The 20,953-nt window shown below is 39.4% G+C and overlaps 1 protein-coding gene across 1 annotated transcript; it reads left to right on the forward strand.

Moving 5' to 3' along the window:
* Positions 1-680: 680 nt before the first annotated feature.
* On the forward strand, positions 681-19,087 carry TMEM275 (transmembrane protein 275). The gene is made up of 2 exons (XM_087720795.1): positions 681-1,168; positions 16,377-19,087. The coding sequence occupies exon 2, from the start codon at positions 16,459-16,461 to the stop codon at positions 17,005-17,007; it is 549 nt and encodes a 182-aa protein (XP_087576921.1). The 5' UTR covers positions 681-1,168; positions 16,377-16,458; the 3' UTR covers positions 17,008-19,087.
* Positions 19,088-20,953: the final 1,866 nt, after the last annotated feature.

The raw sequence follows: 20,953 nt of genomic DNA on the forward strand, positions 1-20,953 counted from the left end.
GCTGTCTCCTAAACAATACAGAGCTTTTGTCTGAATCTATCACCTTCCTTTCACAAGCATCTAATCTCTCATTCCTGTTATTTCCCTCTAATGTTTACACCTACTGAAAGGTTCTTTTGAAACTAAATAAATGCCATTCTATCTCCATTCTTACTTCTGAATGAGAGAGGGTGTGTGTGTATCTTTCTGGGAAAACACTTTCTATCAAGGAACAAAGAAATGAGAGAGGGGCAGAGAACAAGCATTGATCCTCCCCCACCCCCACCTCCTCTGCCTATTAAAAGGCTTTTGTTTTGGTGCCTTCTCTCCCTCTGAGAGTCAAACGACCTGTGATTTTCAAAAGATTTTCCCTACTATTTGAAGGATCGTGGGGCTTCCTACGGGCACTCCCTTATTAATTGATAATTTGACTAGGCAAGAAAAGAGAGGAGGAAGGAGGGAGGCTAAAGCGCGACAAGAGTTAGATATGATTGGAAAAAAAATCCGACCCACACTGCCCCTGGTGTTGAGGTCCAGAAAACAGCTACAGTGGGAATTGTTGCTATTTTCAGCACCATAGCCGTGAGCAGCGACAGGGGGTATGGAAAAGAGCCCTAGCTTCTACTGGGTCGATACAGGCAACCCTACGTATTAGGGAAGAGATAACCCTGCCTCCTTGCAGAGCTCTAGCGATTTGGCTTCCTCTCAAGTTCTGGTGAAAGGCGAGCTCATTGCTGTGTTGCGCTCATTTGCTGTGTTGCGTGGATGCAGAGGCTGAGAGAGCGAGCAAATATGCTACACGTGAATCTTCCAATCCATAGGAATAGACATGGCATCCTCCCGGGAGGGGTGGGAGGAGACTTTCTGAAGCTGCGGATTCCATCCAACCTTCCGCCTGGACCAGCTGATGCTTCAGAAAATTGGTGTAGGCAGCATCAAGGAGATGATCCACCTCCCAGAGAGCTCAACACCTCAGCGATGCTGCAGCTCAGCCCAAGTTTCTCACAGTTGTGATGCTCAGTTGAAGCCCGCAGATCCCAGGGTACTTTCTCTCTTTGGGGGATCCCTGTGTCCAGATCTCCTGGTCCTTCTTCTCCTTTTTCTTCTGGTGGCTCATGTGATGGTTCAATGTGAAAAAAAATTCTGTTTAAGGATACAGCTCTTCTACTGAAGTGTGGCTCAAGTGCAGGTAAATCAATTCCTTTAAAAGGAAAACCCACTTTAGTGTTTGTGTACACTTGTGTGTGTTTGTGTGTGTGTGTGTGTGTGTGTGTGTAAAATCAAATTAATGCACTTCCAATTATTTGACAGATTTTCAGTAATTCCATTTATTTTTCAGAAAATTTTGCTTTACTAATGAATGGATTTTTATATGAGGGCAGAGGCTGGCATTTAATTCTCTGTAAAGTACCTGGTTTAATTGAAATGCAATAGAAGCCATCATTGTACTAAGGAAGAGGAGGAGGAGGAGGAGGAGGAGGAGGAGGAGGAGGAGGAGGAGGAGGAGGAGGAGAGAAAATTAGGTGATTACCAAGTCTCAGAAAATCTAGCACATTTCTTTAGACCTGATTTTTCCTCTTCAGTGATCCCTATAAAATTATTGTTCATGGAATTAAATATGAGAATATATCTGCTCTCCATTTAGACTAAAATGGAGAAGTTTGTCCTAAGATCATGGGCAATCATGACCACAGGCAGTTTCAGAATTACTTTTTGGACTCCCAGAAATCTTGAAAACTGCACTGTTAAATTTTGAGGACAAACTGTCAGGAGTTAGTGGTATGACTTCATAATACGGTACTTTTGTTGGAAGAAGGCATATATCTTCTTTTTTTTAAGTTTAAAATGTACATACCCCATTGCAAAACCCTGGACATTTATGCCCTTCCCACTTTGGTGATGCCTTCACATGACTTCCATAAACATGGGATCTCTTGATCACCATTTTTTTAAAAAAATATGGTAGACGGCTCTTTAAAAGTATAATATTGTTTACTCTTAGCCAATGTCCATATTTACTCCTGTAATTTCCCCAATTTTCATGCAGTTGAACTGCTTTGGGTAAATATATATCAACAGCTTTCAGATTGAACATGAACTCATAGGACTTACTTATGAGTAAAGCTTTTCTATCAAATATGCTCTTCAAATTTTATTTGATCTGAAGTCCGCCATTAACATACTGTACCAGATTTTATCTTGAGAAAATATTGGAACACTGGTTCTCTAGAAATGTCTGCTAATTGATGCATTCAATGAAATATGGTGCGCGAATACCTGGTCATAATCTCCACTCCACTAATTCTATAGTTCCCTTTGCCCAGAAATCATTCTGTAAAATGGGATATAGTTAAAGAATGGGAGGTTCTTGGGTGTTTTTAACATCAACTGTTGCTACTACCATCAGTACAATATATATCCATAGTAGATTATGCAAACGTCCACATTTCTATAAGTTCAAAGCTTTTAATAATCAACAAATTTTATATTTCACATTTCTTACTTCTTCACCACCCATCTCCCTCAGATTAATATGAGAACCCTGTTTTATTTCAAAACAAAGTGAACCCAACAAAGAAAACCAGATGTTTCAGTCTTTGAGGTTTGCCTGAATCTTTCATTAAGACAAAATGCTTTAATATAAATCCTATACAGGGTAACACTGAACATCTTTACTCAGAAGTAATACCTATTGAATATGATTAATCTTACATCTAGTTGACACTAAGAGTCACTTTTAACATGAATTAGCACAGAATGAGTAGAGATTTGATGATTTTTTAAAATACATTTGCACAATGAGCTTAATTTGGTAATATTCCCAATGCAGAGAAGCACTACCTATCTCCTTTGGTTTGTATATAAGATAAGTATATATATATTTATGTATAATAGATAAATATATACATTTATCAGCAGCATACAGCGGTGTCTTGTTTCCCATACTTTGGCATAAAAAAGACCCTCTCATGCCAAATTTATTGGTGCCAAGGTGCTTATTTGCTTACTATTATGTAAAACTAATTTAGTGTGTGGGAAAATATTGAAAATATTGATACACTGATAGATTCCACTCTATTAATAGCTACAAATAATACATAGCACATTTTGTATAATGTAACCATGAATATTTTTATACCACAGATTATGCCTCAATAGGTTGAAAGTAAAAATTGTCAGACCTGGAAGCCATCTTTTAAATTCAGCCTTCAGGCTATCACATTTTCTACTGTGGAAAAATGGGAGGAAGGATTATATAGCGCATGGGTAATATATAGTCAAAATAACATTCCTTTCTCAGCGAGTCAAGGACACCTTGCCTTGCTGCGATGGTGTGCCTGGGAGGCATCCAGTTTTGGATGGTGGCTGATTGGATCATGTAATGGACATGTGGGTGCTGGGCAGGGACTTTAACTTTCATTTGTGTGGGGAAAACCTGGAAACTTTCAGATTTGGGATTTCCCAGATGTGCCAATATGACATCTTTAATATAATGGAACTTTGAGGAAATGCAAACCTCGGAGTCTTCTTTAGTTGAGATTATTACTTAGAATATTATAATTTAAAGTTAACAAAATATTTTATTACTACTTCTTGAATTTAATATGGTTGACTCAATCTTCCATTCTTCCAAGGTCGGTCAAATGAGGACCCAGATTGTTGAGGGCAATATGCTGACTCTGTAAACAGTTTAGAAAGTAAAACCATAAAGCCCTGTGAAGCGGTATATAAGTCTAAGTGCTATTGCTAGCCACTTGAACATGGATCTCATTCGGATAGAATATATCCATTTAGATACATATTTCCTAATGATACCCTTCTATTTACCATATTCCAAACATGTACCCATCAGTAAAGCTGCTGTTCTGGATATGCAGTATAGTAGACATAAGAAGATCATATTGTCTAAGGAGGAAGTAAATTACAGTCAAAAGTCAAATATTGGCTTTGGCTTAGCCAGCTTATGTAGCTTGTAATAAACAGTTCTAGAAAAGAGATTCTGGGCTATATTATGAAGAATTTCTTTTTCAGAATATCTAATGAGCGACCTGTATTATTAAGTTGTGTCAGATAAAGCCTATTTCCAAATAAGTGTTTCTTTTTGACACTACTTGAAAATAACTGAGGATTATATATGTGTACAGTACTCAGAAATAAGCTTCATTGAAAATTAAAGAAATGAGCAATTTTTGGGAAACAATTATATGTGAAGCATATCTGGAGCCTGGAACCTATCCCACTTGAGGGGAAAAGATATAACATTAACTTTGTAAAGGAAATGTGTTTCTTAATTATTTTATTTTATGAATCATCCTCAGGGAGATCTAAAAGTGAAAGAAACCAAAACAAATCCCCCTGATCTAAAATCCCCACTTCAGTAGGAAGAAAAACAGCTTTAATTAAAATATTTGAGGACATCAAAACTCGTAGATCATCTGTCAGATAGAAAAATAATGACGTAATACATGAAAATTCCCACCCAAGTTGGTCCTGTGACCTCAGATAGCAAGATTATCTTAAGGAGAGACTGTGAAGCTTGCCTTCCTGCTCATGCTGCTTGAACTAAGTGAAGGCGACATATTTAACTGATCTTGGGCAGGTGAAGGATAGGTGGAATAAAATGTGTTGAATGTGCTCATGGGCAAGCTGACAGATTGTGTAAAGTGCCTCTACGCTTCTTAGACTAACATCCTGTTTCCAAAGGCAGTCGGCCAGGCAATCTTTGGCTATTCTGCATAGAAATGCAGCTTGAAAGCAACAACTTTTTTCTCTGACTTGAATTTTTTTTGTATTTGGAGAGTGGTGTCTCTGTTCAGAGGTTCTGTAATGGATAGCTCCCACCCTAACCACATATTAGGGTCACCCAAATAGCTCAGTAAATGCACACACTGTTATTACTGTAATAAACAATTACACAGAGCTATTGGTCTTGCTAAGGTAGCATGTCATTTTAATTTATTAATTTATTTTAGTTTAAATTAGTCTAACCCATTTTCAGTTTTGAGTGCATTGCTATTGCTCTTATGTGGATGAAAAGGGATCAAGAGATATTGCTGCCTGGCATATAAATCCAAGTGACAGCCTAATTCACACCCGTAAATGGAGAATTCCCTTCAAAAAATTCTAATTTTTTAACTGAGGTCACAGCAGAGGAATGCATAAATATTCTTTCTTCAGGGACACTTTGCCCAAAGAGAGGGTATCCTAAAGAGAAATAGGCACACAGAAGTAAAGGCAACAAGTTCTGAAGCATTCCACAAACACAATTCACAATAGCAGGCTGGCTGGCATTCTTTACTTCATATTAAAAAAGAAATCTGCATTACCATTTTCACAGCAGTTTCCATTCGAAAGCAACATCTTCACAATCAGTTGAGACTCTAGCAGAGCTTGAAGCTTGGCTGAGAACAATGCTTTAATGCCCAAACTATACGCCAACAATACTATCCCTGTCCTGCTCCTGTTTTACCTTTACCTTGAAATCTGGTAGAAATTAGGTTATAGCACTACTACAGCAGCGCTTGAGGCTTGATCTCCAAAAGGATGCGGCATGATCCTAAGGGGCCAAAAATGTCTGCATGAAAGGGCTGAAAACAGCTCATACCTTTTCACAAGCTTGAATAATAAGGACCCGAATATTACATAATAAGATATGTAATAAGAGAAATTGTATCCTCAAAATATAATGGCAAAAGAAAACATTTATTGGTTAACCGTCTGTATGCTGAGGCATATGCAGAAATGCAACATTAAAGCCATTATTTAAGTGAGGGGAAATCTCACTAAAGTGGAAGATTGCAGTCTGATGAATTGCATCCTCAATCATTCTGTTATGTGGACATTCAGAACTGGGCGCAGTTTCCTATAAGATAAGTACTACCATTAGACCTTGTTTTTCTAACTGTTTAACAGTGTGGAATTTAAAATCAGATTTTAATTTAATCGCTTGGTGGAGGATAAGGTTGATAACCCCAAAGGTACAACCCACCTTGATATGAGCATCTTTTAAAAATAAGAAAGGAAAGGAGGCTATGCCTGATAAATAAAGCTGTAAGAGACTATCCTACTGTCCCAGATACTTCTTAAGAGTTTCTTTGAATATAAGAATTCTTAATTTCCATTTGATTTATTTAGCATGGGTAGGAGGTTTGCTATTAATCTGAACATCAGAATAGCATACCAATAGCACTTATACACTGCTTTACAGTGCTTTACAGCTCTCTTTATGTGGTTTACAGAGTCAGCATACTTCCCCCAACAATTTGGGACTTCATTTTACCCACCTCAGAAGGATGGAAGGCTGAGTCAGCCTTGAGCCTGGTGAGATTTGAACTGCCAAATTGAAAGCAGCCGGCAGGCAGTAGAAGTTGCCTGCAATACTGCACTCTAACCACTGCACCACCACTGCTCATACTAGAAGGAGTTTATTAGCACCTTTTCAGCTTAACAAATTTAAGATATTGTTAATTACAGTTCTCTTTAACAAATGCATGGAATAGCTGGACCGAAGTAGAATAAATTGATTTATATTGGGATGAGGCTAAGAGAAGGAGTTGGGGTGGGGGGAGAAGGAAAGAGGAAAAGACAGGCAGATTCAAGTTACATGGGAGACAATTTATTTTCTTCATCACCATTCTACTTCAGTTAAGTCACTCCAAGCATCCAATAAAGTGAGCCGCAGCTCACAAAAACTGATACCTTTCAAAAAAAGTTATTAGTTTGGAAAGACGCTACCAGGCTCAGTTTATTTTGGGGGGTGGTGATGGTGGTGGTGACTGTAGCCTAACATAACCTTCTGTCTACAATTGCTACTAACTTAATTACAACAGAGTCCAATTAACAATAGGAGATGTGGGGTGAGGATTGATTCCAATGAAATAAGACAAAATTGAGTTAAAAACCATAGTACATGGAAATAGCATGCAAACCTTTATAGTCTTATACCTCCCCCTGCTGGGCTATGCTAATCTGTTTGCTGAAGTCTTTCTGACTAAAGGGCTCAAAATGTCTTTACAGTAAATGGGTTGCTGTGGGACATAAGGGATGCTGGAATGAATGGTTTTTCTTCTGATGCATCTGACTAGGCCTCTTGGGCTTTTCTTACTGGTGTTTCATTATGGAGCAAACACATCTGGCAACATCTTTTTGTTTCTGCTATGCCCATATGATGCAACATTCATCTTACCCCCAGCCCATGAGTGAGACAGGTTTAAAGCATCCTTAATTAAACCAGTGTTAAGGGAATGAGATACTACTGTGTCAAGCACTCCTTAGAACAGAGGTTGCAGTTCAATATATTATTATTTTTGCTCTATTTTACCTTCTTGAGTTCCGCTCTTATTGAATGTGACAGAAAAGGGGAACTGGTTTTAACTGGGGATACTTGTATGCATGCTAGTTAAAAGTTATTTGTGTTTTGAAAACAAACTAACCTAACTCTAAACTAGAACACTGTAGACCTCTTAAGACATTGTTTTTCCTCACCTGGTATATTTTCTGTCAAGAACAACACAAAAGGAATCCAGCTTCATCCAAATTTGAACTTTCATATGTGATGGCATGTAGGTGGAGTTACTGAACTGCCTAGAATTGCTTCCACTCATGATGAGGAAGGAGATGCAAGACATCCATATCACTCTCATTGACTATTAGAAATACTGCTTAGCTTTCCTGAGCAGCCTTTAACATCAAGCATAGCATTTTACCTTTAAGTCTAGAAACATATTCTGACTGTGGATAATTGGATTTTAGGTTTAATACTACAGGTATGACATTCAGGTGCAACTGGTTTCAATAATATGCTTCACCTTGTGGAGGAGCAAAGTTGCTTATATTGCCCAGCGGGCACATGCAGAAGTTATTATTACAAAGTGAAGCAGAGCTAGTTATTGTAGAAGTAGACTAACACTTGATTTTCTGGCATGAGTATAAAGGAACACTTCCCTTGACAAACCTCAAAGCAATACAGGTAGTCCTGGACTTACAAACACAATTGAGCCCAAAATTTAGGTTGCTAAGTGAGAAATTCATTAAGGGAGTTTTGCCATCTTTTCTGACTTTTCTTGCCGTATTTGTTAAGTGAATCACTACAGTTAAATTAATAACACAGCTGTTAAGTGAAACTGGCTTTGCCATTGCTCACAAAAGAAGATCACATGACCACGGGAGTCTACAACTGTCATAAATACGAACCAGTTGTCAAGCATCCGAATGTAAACCACATGACCATGGGGATGACACAATGGTCATAAGTGTGAAAAATGGTCATAAGTCACTTTTTCAGGGCCCTTGTAACTTTGAACAGTTACTAAACTAATTGTTGTAAGTCATGGATTATCTGTACATTCTTTTAAAGATCCACACAACGATACCTAAAATTAATCCCTGTATTTCATTTTTACAGAAAGGGATTCAGAACATTCCAACTTCTCCTTGCCTGATAAATTCTAATTCATTGACTCAATGAACCTTTTACTAGAGGATTGCTCAATTGGGAACACCATCCCCCATGTCTTCCAAATCTTGAGTGACTCTGTCCAGCGCCCAAACATCTCTGTTTCTAACCATGAAGATGTCAATCATATGCCCTATCATCAAAATGTGAATTGGGCTTATTTGTACTTACAATATGTTGAGGAATTGCATGGCAATGCTGAAGAGGCAGAATTTGCATCATGACATCACGATGCGTGTTTTGTCCCTTGTTCTTTCTTGCCTCCATGGTTGGCTACACGAAAGTCCTTCTACCAAAGGCCAAGTGACAAGAGAGATAATTATAAAACACTTGGGAAGTCATTGTGCTAAGTTTGATATTCATAAGAGCCATGGTGGCGCAGTAGTTAAAGTGCAGTACTGCAGGATACTTCTGCTGCCTGCCGGCTGCCTGAAATTTGGCACTTCAAATCTCACTACCAAGCTCAAGGTTGACTCAGCCTTCCATCCTTCCGAGGTGGGTAAAATGAGGACCCAGATTGTTGGGGGCAATATGCTGACTCCAGTGACGTGCGGTGAGGTTTATGGCTGGTGAGGCAAGTGGGCAAAAGCCACCCTGCCGCCCCGGCGCTATGTCCGACATAGAGGCGGGGCACCATGTCCGACATAGAGGCGTCCCGCCTCTATGTTGGACATAGCGCCGGGGCAGCGGGGCGGCTTTTGCCTGCTTTCAAGAGGCAAAAACTGCCCTGCCGCTAACTTTTCTCCAGTCATGTAATGCGTTGATTGTGGTAAAACATTCAATTGCTGTTATTTTTACAATGGGTTAATGTTAACAGAAGTATCATCAGCTAAATAAGAAATGTGAGCTATCTGTAGAAGAATCTATTCCAAAACACTTGAAGGAACTTCAACTGTTTGCTTAAACAAATTAACAAAAAACCATGTCTTTTTTGTGGGATATTGGAAAGATTCCTGACAGCAAGGTAATGTGTCTTAAAACTTCATGGCGACTTCCTCTTTTCCATATATCAAGTAGTGAAATAATCTTTTATTTGCCTAGGGCTGAGTAAGATGTATGAACATGTACTAAGGCAAAGGGGCTTCATTTTGTTATAAAGTATAAATCAAGGGACATATTGGTTTGGCTCAATCAACTAATCTATGCTTTGTTTTTGGCTTAACCTATTGTATGAACACAGCAATTGTGATCTATAAATCCATAGTTTAGAACTGATCATGATGTGTAAACAAGATTTGTTACATTAGTATATTAGGCTAAGTAACTTCACATATTTTTTCCATTTTTTTTATTCAAGGAATAAAATACAAACTCACAGAAAATAATCAAGAACAGAACAAAACTAAACAGGACAAAATTATTTGGGGGAGGGGGCATGATTTTGTTCCTTGATTTGCAGATATGCCATCTTAGTAAAATGTTTCAGAATCCAATCCTTAAACCTAAATCATAGTTTGCCAGTTGCCTGAAGAAATATCATTTGTTACTGAGATGGATTAGAACTAGTTAAACGCCAAGTCTTCCTTGAAAGGTAGGGAAACCAAGTTTCTTAAGCGTTTTGAAGCAAATATCATTTAAAGGTCTTACTTAACTCCAAGTGATCTTTTGCATATTGGGGAGGTAGGTAGGCTAAAAGGTCTAATTCAGCCTTTTATTTCCTATCACTTCTGGCACAAGGTGATGGTTTAACCCCCCCACCACCACTGTGGTGGTCTCTCATGAGGAATAAGACACATCCTGTGGGAGCATTTCTCTGTAATTATTCCCACACCCCCCCCCCCCACACACACACCAATAGGCTGAGGAAAATGAGAGTGGAGAATTGAGCTGCTCATTTTTCCACAACCTGGCGGGGCAGAGGAAACAAAACGAGGTGGCCTCAGGTGACAGCCCTTTGGAGGTGTCGCTTCTTGGGCTGAGCCCAGGTGCGTATGTACAAAGCCTGTGGTAATGTGGTTGCCACCGCAGTGCCGGCTGCCAGGTCCTGTCCCTTTAAGCCGCCGGAGGGTGGGACGGAGGCAAAGAAATCCTTTCCACTCCAACCTTCGGCCAGTTCCTCCGGCGCTCCTGCGGGTTCCTGGATCCTGGAGCCGTTTCCCTTTCCTTTTCCTCCTTTCGCGTGCTGACTCCCCATCCCATTCGGGCAGCGGAGGGGAAGGAGTCTCTGGTGGTTGCAGCAGCAGCAGCAGCAGCAGCAGAAGCGGCGGTGGCGTCTGGAGCGCAAATCTGGGCAGTGTATGGCTGGGCCCGGGGCAGCAGCATGCACTTTAAAGTGCCAGCGTGCCTCCCGGCCATAAACCAGGACATGTTTCGCTCTATGACGGGCCGAGGCGGCATGCACTTTAAAGTGCCGGTGTGCCTTCCGGGCCGGTCATTCAGCGGGACGTGCTGAATGGCCGGAAGGCACACCGGCACTTTAAAGTGCATGCCGCCTCGCCCTGCCATAGAGCGAAACATATCCTGCTTTATGGCCGGGAGCGGGAGGCATGCTGGCACTTTAAAGTGCATGCCGCCGCCCCAGCCATACAACGGGACCCGCTGTATGGCCGGAAGCCAGCGTGTCCCACTCTATGGCGAGGCGTAGAAATAATAAAAACTAAAAAATAAAAAGTGCCAGCCCACGCGCCAGCAGAGGTGGGTAAAACACACACACAGACACACACACACACACACACACACACACAAATTACTTATAATAAAACAAATTACAATTACTTACAAATAATTTTGAATTCCTCCTCCCTGCCCCCTCCCTCCGGCCCACATACCTTCCAGCTGTGTCAACTCTCCTCTTGTCCGCCACGATGAAAATGTAAAAAGAAAAAGGCAAGAGCTGCTCTAGGCTAGCCAGGCTGGGATAGTTGCTGCTAGAGTCACCACGTGAATGACTCTGCTTAACTGTTTAAAAAAAGCCTCTAAACAAAGTGCCCTCTGCAGGAGGAGGCGGGAGAATCACGTGCCTCCTTTGCATATGGAATTTTTCGCCTTTTAACCCTTGCTTAACTCTGAGCAAGGATTAAAAGGTGAAAAATTCCTTATGCAAAGGAGGCCCGTAGTTCTCTCGCCTCCCCCTGCAGTTACCACTAAGCAGACTCAGAGTCATCCACTGTGACTCTGGAGTCTGGCAGCAACTACCTTAGTCTTTTTCCTTTTAATGTTTCTTTTCTTTTCCTCATGACACTGGTGAGGCCCTGCCTCCCCTGACTGCACATCCCTGGCTGACTCTGTAAACTGCTTAGAGAGGGCTGCAAAGCACTGTGAAGTGGTATGTAAGTCTAAGTGCTATTGCTATTAAATTGCATTTAGTTTTTTTGTTCTGCTTTTACTTGCTGGAATAGGCCCATAATATTTTGCTCAACAGGCAAAAGAGATTTCTACACTGAAAGAAGGACAGTTTTCTCTGCCTTAAGAATTAACACCTATCTTTGGAATTGTTTTTTTGAATATCTGGATACTCAAAGTACCTGTTCTGACACTGGTTGTGCTTCAGCCACTGTTGCAAGATGGGAAGTTATGCAAATCATATAAACAAACAACTGTGTATATATTTAGAAGCTTATCCTTGCAACACTAGCCATGAAAATGTTCCACATTTTCCTATTCTAAGACTGGGCAGAGAGACCTCGACTTATGTCATTAATGATTTGGGAATAAAACTTTATGGATAAGTTGTGAGTCTTTTATTTGGAGAATCTCATCTCTCCAAAACTCTTGGGCATGTTGTAACATTCATGGTAACTGTGAATGTCAAAAGAGAACGACGACAAAAGGAGAACAGATGGTGTATGTATGGTGCCTTTGATGCAGAAAATAAAATCTAGATAAGCTAGTGATTGTGGAATTTTCTTACATAGTTTCTGTAAAAAATATGCAAATATGCTAATTAATTAAATTACAAATACTTAAAATGCCTAATAGAAATGATAACTTACTAAATATATTGCATGTACTATATAATACAGAAGCAGAATCTATTTTCCAGATTGAAACAATTGACAGAGAAATCAAAGTTTTGCTATGGCTTCACATCAATCAATAACACTTGCTCATTCAGGATATTAATTACAGACACATGATTTGGCTCTGATTGAAGTGACACTTGTGGAAAGTAGGATGAAGTAATAGACAGGTTGGGGCCTTATTGTTTACTACCAAATTTTCTCCAGCCAGTTGCAATCATATATTGTCACATATCACACTATATTATGCTGCTCATTGTCTGTTCTGTGCATGTCACTTATGGAACGTTTTAGGGGTTTTCTTTCTTTTTCAGAACAATTTTCCTAACCTTGTTTCCATTAAATGTGTTATGATTGCAATTCTCAAGAATTTCATGTGTTTGGACTTGCAACTGCAATACTTCTAGAAGGCACTAACTGATTGTGGGCCATCAGGTCAGTGTCTTCGAGCAGGGATGTCAAACTTGATTTCATTGAGGGCTGCATCAGGGTTGTATTTGATCTTGTGGGGCTAGAGTGGGCATGGCCAGCTTGACATCACTCTTGTCAGGGTGGAAGGGGCGCCTAGTGGTGGCCTGAGTGCTCTGCCAGCAAAAACGAGATCCTGAGCTCCATTTTCAGCTGTGACAGCCTCCTGCAGCCCTCTGCCAGTGAAAACCATTGCAAGAGGTCATTGCAGCCTAAAACGGAGTCTGGGAGGGCTGCACATGGCCCTCCTGAGCTCCATTTTCACTGGCAGAGGCACCATGGAACACCTTTGCTGTTTCCAGGGTGACCCCACAGGCCAGATCTAAACATCCCGCCAGCCCCCAGGCCTTGAGTTTGACACCCCTATCTTAGAGGTCACATAGACAGATTTTTTCATAATGATCTGTCCTTAACTTGATTCTTCTGGTCTTCTAATAGTACACCCATCAGAACTATGTGAATTCCTTCATGTTGCTACTGTTTGTTCTCTCCTTCTTTTTCCTTCCATCCTTCTCAGCATTAGAGCTTTCTCCAGAGACCTAGGTCTTTGTATCATATAAGCTTGGTCATTTGTATCTCAAGTGAAACTTTGGATAAATTTGCTTGATTGTTTTCTTGGCTACCTAAAAGACACTACAATAGGGAAATATTAAATATTACTACCATTCTGAGTTCAATGTTCTTTTCCCCCAAATCCTTTGAAATTTTAAAGAAACATCTCAATCTAATGAAACCCACTCACAGGAAATTCCAGTAAGTGGCAGATTTTGTCCTAACATCTCAAGATTAAGTGCTCTTTTAACCATAAAAACAACTTTAAGAGACATAAATGTTTGTTTGAGTGGGCAACACAACTACAATTTAAGCCAATTCAAGATAATGTCCTTGTATCTCCTATCTCCTATGCATGATTGCAACAGCTCTCTTCTCTCCAGACTGTCAATACTTAAATAATTATTTTAGCTTTGCAATTATTCTAAAGTTCAGGAAACTCATTAGAGGATTTCCCCATGCTTCCAGTTCTAAAGCATAAACAAGCCATCTTCTCCATTCAAACCATGGCTTGAGGCTATTCTAACTTCTGGGCAGGATTTAATATTTGGAATGCAGAAGCGGCAGGTTCTTACCCAAATAATTTGAATTTAACTTAATTTAGCTGGGATTGAAGAGCAAAACTGCAAATAAAGTAAGTAAGAGCAAAAATAACTAAGATAAGGTGCTGGGGTGGGATATGAAAAATTGTCAAGAATATCCATGGTACTACTTATTAAAAAAAAGTTGACTTACTCTAAATAAGTAGCCTTAGTTGCTTTAGCTCCAAGTCTGACATAACAATGGGCTTCTCTCAAGTCCACCAAGGTAAATGGAATATCTTTGAGCATAGTCCCAAAGGTGCTTTTTAAAGAGGCAACTGGACTTTCTGTTTTTTCTTTGAAGATGTTTCGCTTCTCATCCAAGAAGTGACTGGCTGGTGGGGAATGGAAGGTTGTATACTCCTAGTGGACAGCTGGTCATTTGCATTCTTTTAGTGAGTCGTTAAGGCTACCTGGAGGTTTATCTGTATTGTCAGGGTCACCTGAGTAGTGCACATGGGTGTGGAGCCTCCTTGGAACTGGTTGTAGACTGGAGATAGATGATGTTGCATCCCTCTCCCTCTGTTGAGAGAGGGTGTTCAATTTTGACATACTGTACATTTCCTCTTTGATCCCTCTTTCAAACCAGCAGTCTCCTCTGTCCAAAATGTGGACTTTGCTGTCTTCAAAAGAGTGGTCTTTGTCTTTTACATGCCGATGGACTGCTGAATCTTGTCCTGATGGGTTTGTTCTCCTAGGTTGTGTCATGTGTTTATGAAGTGGCTGTTTTGTTTCCCCAATGCACAGATCTGCGCATGGCTCATGGCAATATGTACATTGCTCAGTTTGTGTGTAGGTGTTTTATCCTTGGGGTGGACAAGCTTCTGCCTTAGTGTATTCTTGGGTTTGAAGTATGCATGTATGTTGTGTTGGCTGAAGATGTTCCTGAGAACATACATGCCAAATCAGCTGCTAGTTTGCTTCGAGATCCAATTCAAGGTGCTGGTTATGACCTTTAAAGCACTAAATTGCATGGTACAAGATGCATTTATTTATGGAACTCTCTCTCCTCAATCCTACCACATTGGCAAGTTGCAGGTTTCATCAGCCAAAAATCTTCTGTTAATGGGATCCAGAAAGTGAGTCCTTTTTTTTTGCTGTGATCCCCATCCTCTGGAACATCATTCCCCCAAGATGAGATTAGCACCAGCCTTGCTGGCTTTCTGCAAGGTCCTCAAATCTTGGATATACTACCAGGATTGGGATTCCAAGGAAGTGGGGCACCTGCTAAATAGTTACCCTGTGTATAGCTAGACTGCATACACCTGTCTTTTTGTTACCACATTCTTTTAAATGTGGTGTTTAACTGTTTTTAATAAATTTTAATGTTGGAAAGATTTTTATGTTTAAATTGTATACATGAGAGTGGGATAAACAACCAAATAAATGTAATAAATAAATGAATGGATGCAAGAAAGTTTTAGAATAATGAAATAAGACAGGTATAAATATTAATCAAGAGTTACTAATGTGATTCTACAGCATTCAAAGGGCCAATAAATTATATAGTTGTCACTTAACATTGAAACTTTTGTCCCTCTGCAGAGATGATGTGACTACTCATCACACCCTTTGAAGCCAAGTTAGATAGAGAGATGGTATGCAATATATCTGGAGGATGTAGAAAGCTACCATAGTTACGTAGCCAGAATATTGATTGAACCCTTAATAAAGCCAAGGTTTAGCAAGACTGTGAAAGGCTTCAGGCCTTTGAATTGTTGAAGTGTTGTACATGGTCCTTTGGCTGGCTCCCAGATTAGCATCATCCATTTCAATCCATCACAGTTCTTTAATGAAGTGTTTGTGGCTACATTTGATGGCAGAGATCAGAGGGGGGAAAAAGAGGGAAGGAATGGTATAAATCAATTGAGTTAGCACATCAATTGAATTTAGTAGTTAGGATGAGACAGGTGCTGAGCACAGAACTCCTGTAGCTTTGCAAAGATTCATTGCCAGCAGCAGAGGACAGAATAACCATTCTTTCAAATGTGACTGCTCAACCAAGGCTATTTAGATGGACCAAGATTTCAAGCCAGAGCTGGCTCACCCCTTAGGCATGACACACAACAGTTCCTTTAGCCTGGAAGGTGCAAATAATTCCAACTCAGATGTCTCCTTATCTGTCTTTTGATCTCTGGGGGTAGTTTTGGACAAGTAGAAGCTGCCATGTTATCAATTCCACATTAATTCCATATTCAGATTTTACACCTCTAGTAAATGCACAGATATGCTTCTCTGAAGACCCAGCTGTCATGCAAATACTCACTTGCAGAGATGAATAAGTGAACTAGAATATTTTACTCCATGTGAATCTTTGTAAGTAGCATGAATGATGTATGTTTACTTATTTGCCTTTCTTGCTTTTTATTTATTTTTTGACAGAAATTCAAAAGAGCGGCCATCTTATCGGTCCCATGAATATTCTGCAGTAAAGTCCAGGGGCGTTTTTGAGACACTTGCCAACATGTTCATGGACAAGAACAGTACTCCTTTATCCAAGAAACCAAAGAAGAAAAAAACCAGGCCTCAGGGTTTGCCTTCTCCAGCTCTTTGCTGTGCCTGCGGGCTATGCATCATGCTAGCAGGTATTAACATCACTCTCGTGGGAGCATTTGCTTTTGGGACCTTCCTGCCTGTCAATAACCCGCCCATCATCATTGGTCCCATCCTTCTGGTGGTGGCATTCACTTTCTTTGGAGCTTGTTGCATTTGCAGCCGAAGGCCCCCTGCTCATACCACAAGGAAATTCAAACCAGGAGCCAATATTGGACTCATCAAGCCTGGGAGCACAGCCTTTGAAATCGAAACAAGTGAACACACTGTGCAGGACACAACAGCTGTGCAGTTGAGCCCAACCAACTCTCCCATGTCTTCCAAAAGGTCTACTCCAATCCATGAGAATTCTAAGACCTGTACACTTTTTACAATGGACAACAATGGTCCGGTTGCAAAATATACAGCAGGGGGAGAATCGATACATCTGAATTTGCCTAGAGACATTGCCATGTCATAAACCAAACTGGAGAATATTTATGAGTATGTGTGTAGAAAGCACTTCAACACAACCAGATGGTTAGATGAGTTTCCAACACAGCAAAGCATCTAGAATCCAATTTAGATTTGGCCAGCACATGCATTAGAATATATTGAGAAATTAAGGGAAAGGCATAATAAGGTGGCAATTAGTAATCAATACACAGCTGTGATGGGAAGTGCCAGACACCGGTGGAGAAAGTCTGGATTTTCAGCAGTGACATTAAAATGAAAGATGGCATACATAAATCAATAGCTTGCAGCTACTGAAAACCACATATCCTGTGGATTTAATTCATTATATTAATGGGTTGGTGAATAATAATGTGATGATGAGGATTTGGTGATGCAGATACAGAGCAGAGTAGTGGAAAATTACAGATTCTTTCATGAAGGTTAGAAAGAACAGTGGATTGTACAGAATATTGATTACAAACGAAAGAGAATTGATATTCTGATTTAAGTGGTCACTTTTCTTCTCTTGAGGCTATTTGATATACTACTTCAATGAGATCAAAATGAATTTTCCTCTTGATTTTATCACATTCTTATTGCATTTGGTAAATGAAAAGTGTTACTTAAATTAATGTACATCAGATAGCATATTATCTTTTCTCTGTCCTCTGCTTTTTGGCATCAGTTGTTACACATGTAGCTGGCAGCTGAGTCAGACACGTTGGGTTGTATATGAACACCAGATATATACTGTATCATGGAAAATAAAAAAGATATATGAGAAAATGTGAGAATAGAGAAAATGCACCATGTAACAGGGCACATGGTGTAAATCAATGTAAAACGATTTATGTTTTTTGTAGTTGGGGATCTATAGGATTGTCTTATCCTAAATCGGTCTTTTAAGATGTACACTATGGAGGCATGCAGAGATGTATATATTACATGCATTTTGATAAGGGACCACAAGGTCCATAATAGAAACTTGGCCAGCGTTGCATCTTAGGAGATCTTTCTCACGGGGAAACAGTAACTAGACCTTTCCTTATACAACAAATTGTGTGCTCTTATGCAATGTTTGTCAGTGAAAAGAATCCCTGTGTTGTTCTTTCTAACCACTTTGGACCAATTTACTTCTCAGTGACTTTAATGAGGATGGTGCTTGTTTGCAATTAAAGCAGACTTTATGTTTGGATAACTACTGTGAGTGGTGTCTGCAGGCTATGGTTAAAAAAGAAGAAAAAGTTGGCAAATGCAAGAAACATAAAAAAAAACAGGCAGAGATTTGATTACCTGTCTTGGCTGTTTTGACTATACCCTGTAGATGACCCTCATTAGGAGTCAATACAGGCTGGAAAGCTCTAAAGGTGCATGAAGAACATGGCAAGTGTTGCTAATCCAATCCAAGGCCTTTGTTCAACTTCAGTTTGACTCACTGTTTACTTCTAGATATTGTTTGTCTCCTATGTATCATATTTAAGTGGGTGGCTTGTCTGCTTTTGATTTCCTTGGCAGCAGTTCAGTGTATTTACGTGTTTAGTTGAGAAATGTAAGCTTCAGTTGGAATGTCCAAGAACTCTTTGGCATCTATATGCTCTCCTGCCCCCTCTTTTCTGCATCTCATCTTTCATAAAACATTGCTGACCTATATTGATTCTTCCTTTTTATAATTCTGGCAGAGATTAATTTTTTGGGGGGATTCATCTTGTTTTCTGCTTCAATGCCAGCAATATATAAAAAAATACATATGGAAGGGAATCAAAAGGACTTGATGGCACCTTGCTGTCTTTTAAACTATATGGGATGAATTCAAAACAGAAATCATAAATTAACATAAGTTAAACATAAACATAAGTTATGCAGGAAATGAAAGAGAAATGAAGGAAGATGTTGACAATATTGGTATCTTCTTTACAGAAAGTGTTACCATATTTTTGCAGTATAAGACGCACCAGAGTATAAGATGCACCAAGATTTTGAAGAGGCAAATTAAAAAAAATGTTTTTGCACTCTGCAGACCTCCCCAAAACGGCCCATTTTTTGCAAGAATGGGCCCATTTTTTTTTCAAAAAAGGGGCATGAATAGTCTTTAGGAGGCTTAGAGAGTACTCCTGGGGGCTGGGGTGGGGGGAGCAAAAATTGAGCAAAAAACAGCCTGTTTTTTGCTCATTTCCTTCCTCCCCAGCCTCCAGGAGGTCTCTAAAAGCCTCTATAAGGCTATGCACAGCCATTTTGGCAAAGGGGTGTGTGTTTTGGGAGGCAAAAAATGGCTATATTCAGTGTATAAGACGCACCCACATTTTTCAGCCTTTTTTTGAGGGGAAAAGGAGCATCTTATACTCTGAAAAATACGGTAAATTCCAACTATAAGGAATATTTGATGTCATTTTGAAAAGCTCTGGAAATCGCATGTCAGTGTTCTGCTCTTGTAATTACAGTACTTCATTGTTTATTATTTTGACTCATGGAAAAATAGTAAATAATATTTATAAGTATCTTTAAAAAAAATAACCTGTAGAGCTTTGTCATAGTCTCCTGGGTAAGTTTTAGGTTAGTCCTTTATTTGTGCCTTCTGTATAAATCCTCTATATCACGACCTCTTTTGTAAAGAGGTTGCATTACAGGGCTGGGTAAGGGTTCCTTCTGATGAATATGTCAGAACATGGGAATAATGGAATGTTAGATCAATAAGAGGTAGAACATGCATGCGACATACATTTAACCTATGAGAAGATATGATTGAATCATGCAGCTTCCACCAGATGAATGATCTAAAGTGAATTCTATCTGGAAAGAGATTCATCAAAGATCCAGAGGATTCTACATCATATTACCTGGTAGTATTCGGGGGAGCTAAGTTCTAAGTTGAAAAGTATAGGATTGCACATTAAGAGCAATCAATATAGCAAGAATGAAGAGAATTGCTTTCAGCAAAGACAAGCATTCAAACCTCACTTAAGAAAGTATTTGAGGTTTATCTTGTAATAAGTTTGAACAGATAATTACATTTCCATTGTGCTGGTACCTAATTGTTATTGAAGTGTTTTATGGTAAATTAACTCCAATTGCAGATTTTAAAAAAAGATATAGCCACTTGCATGTGACGTTCTGTCTTTTGGCTAGCAAGATACTAAGACCTAAGAATTCTCTCAGATCATCAAAACAAAATATCTAACAGTTAAAAGAGATTCCCATGGAAGGTCAATATCTTTTCAGCAAAACCATTTAAAAGACAAATGGGTGTGAGTTATTTTTTATTTTTCAATGTTTTTGTCTTCAAAATGTTATTAGTTTTGCATACTAAGGAAGTTCTTAGGTGATTCTTTTTAAAAGCAAAACATAACTAACATCTCAGAATTCATTAAGAGACTATTGGAAAAAAGGGGAAAGTATGGAATTCTGATTGGTTCTGTTTGGTTCCAGTCTGGATATATATGTGGAATCATGTCGATTTCATGGTGCAAATTGCTTGTGACAAGTTCTGTACAGAAAACCAGTCTTTGAAGTTTAACATGTGGTTATGTTCTGGTATCAGTTTCCATGTTTACAAAAGCAATTAGCTGTTTAACACATTTTCAGTGCTCTCCATGTGTTCAATAAAATATATTCGGATACTATCTTGGTTTTCTGCAGCTAATCTGGGAAGCCGCATTCTTTTCAGTGGAAACATACTGTTACTTTAAGAAAATGACATATACATTGGATCTGTTAAAAAAAGGTCAACAGCTTTCCAATGGTGCATGGGTAATCATAAGAACAGGAGATGAGAAAGATTACCAATACATAGACTTTTAGACTGTATGTGACAACCCCTTCAGAACTATTTAGCCTTGATTTTACTGTGCTCTGCCAGTCTTTTGCTCTTCTAACACACCATTAGATCCATGAGTCACTGGAAAACATAGAGTTACTCAGAAAAAATTCAGGTGAGTTCAGAAAAGAAGAAAATGTTTGATCTCATGAAGTCATGG

Source organism: Thamnophis sirtalis, unplaced genomic scaffold (assembly GCF_051295495.1).
Source record: "Thamnophis sirtalis isolate CommonGarterSnake01/CBP01778 unplaced genomic scaffold, rThaSir2_p1.2 scaffold_7, whole genome shotgun sequence".
In the NCBI taxonomy this organism is placed as follows: Eukaryota; Metazoa; Chordata; class Lepidosauria; order Squamata; family Natricidae; genus Thamnophis; species Thamnophis sirtalis.

Coding starts and splice junctions, on each gene's coding strand:
- TMEM275 (XM_087720795.1), top strand. CDS start 16,459: ATGTTCATGGACAAGAACAGTACTCCTTTATCCAAGAAACCAAAGAAG.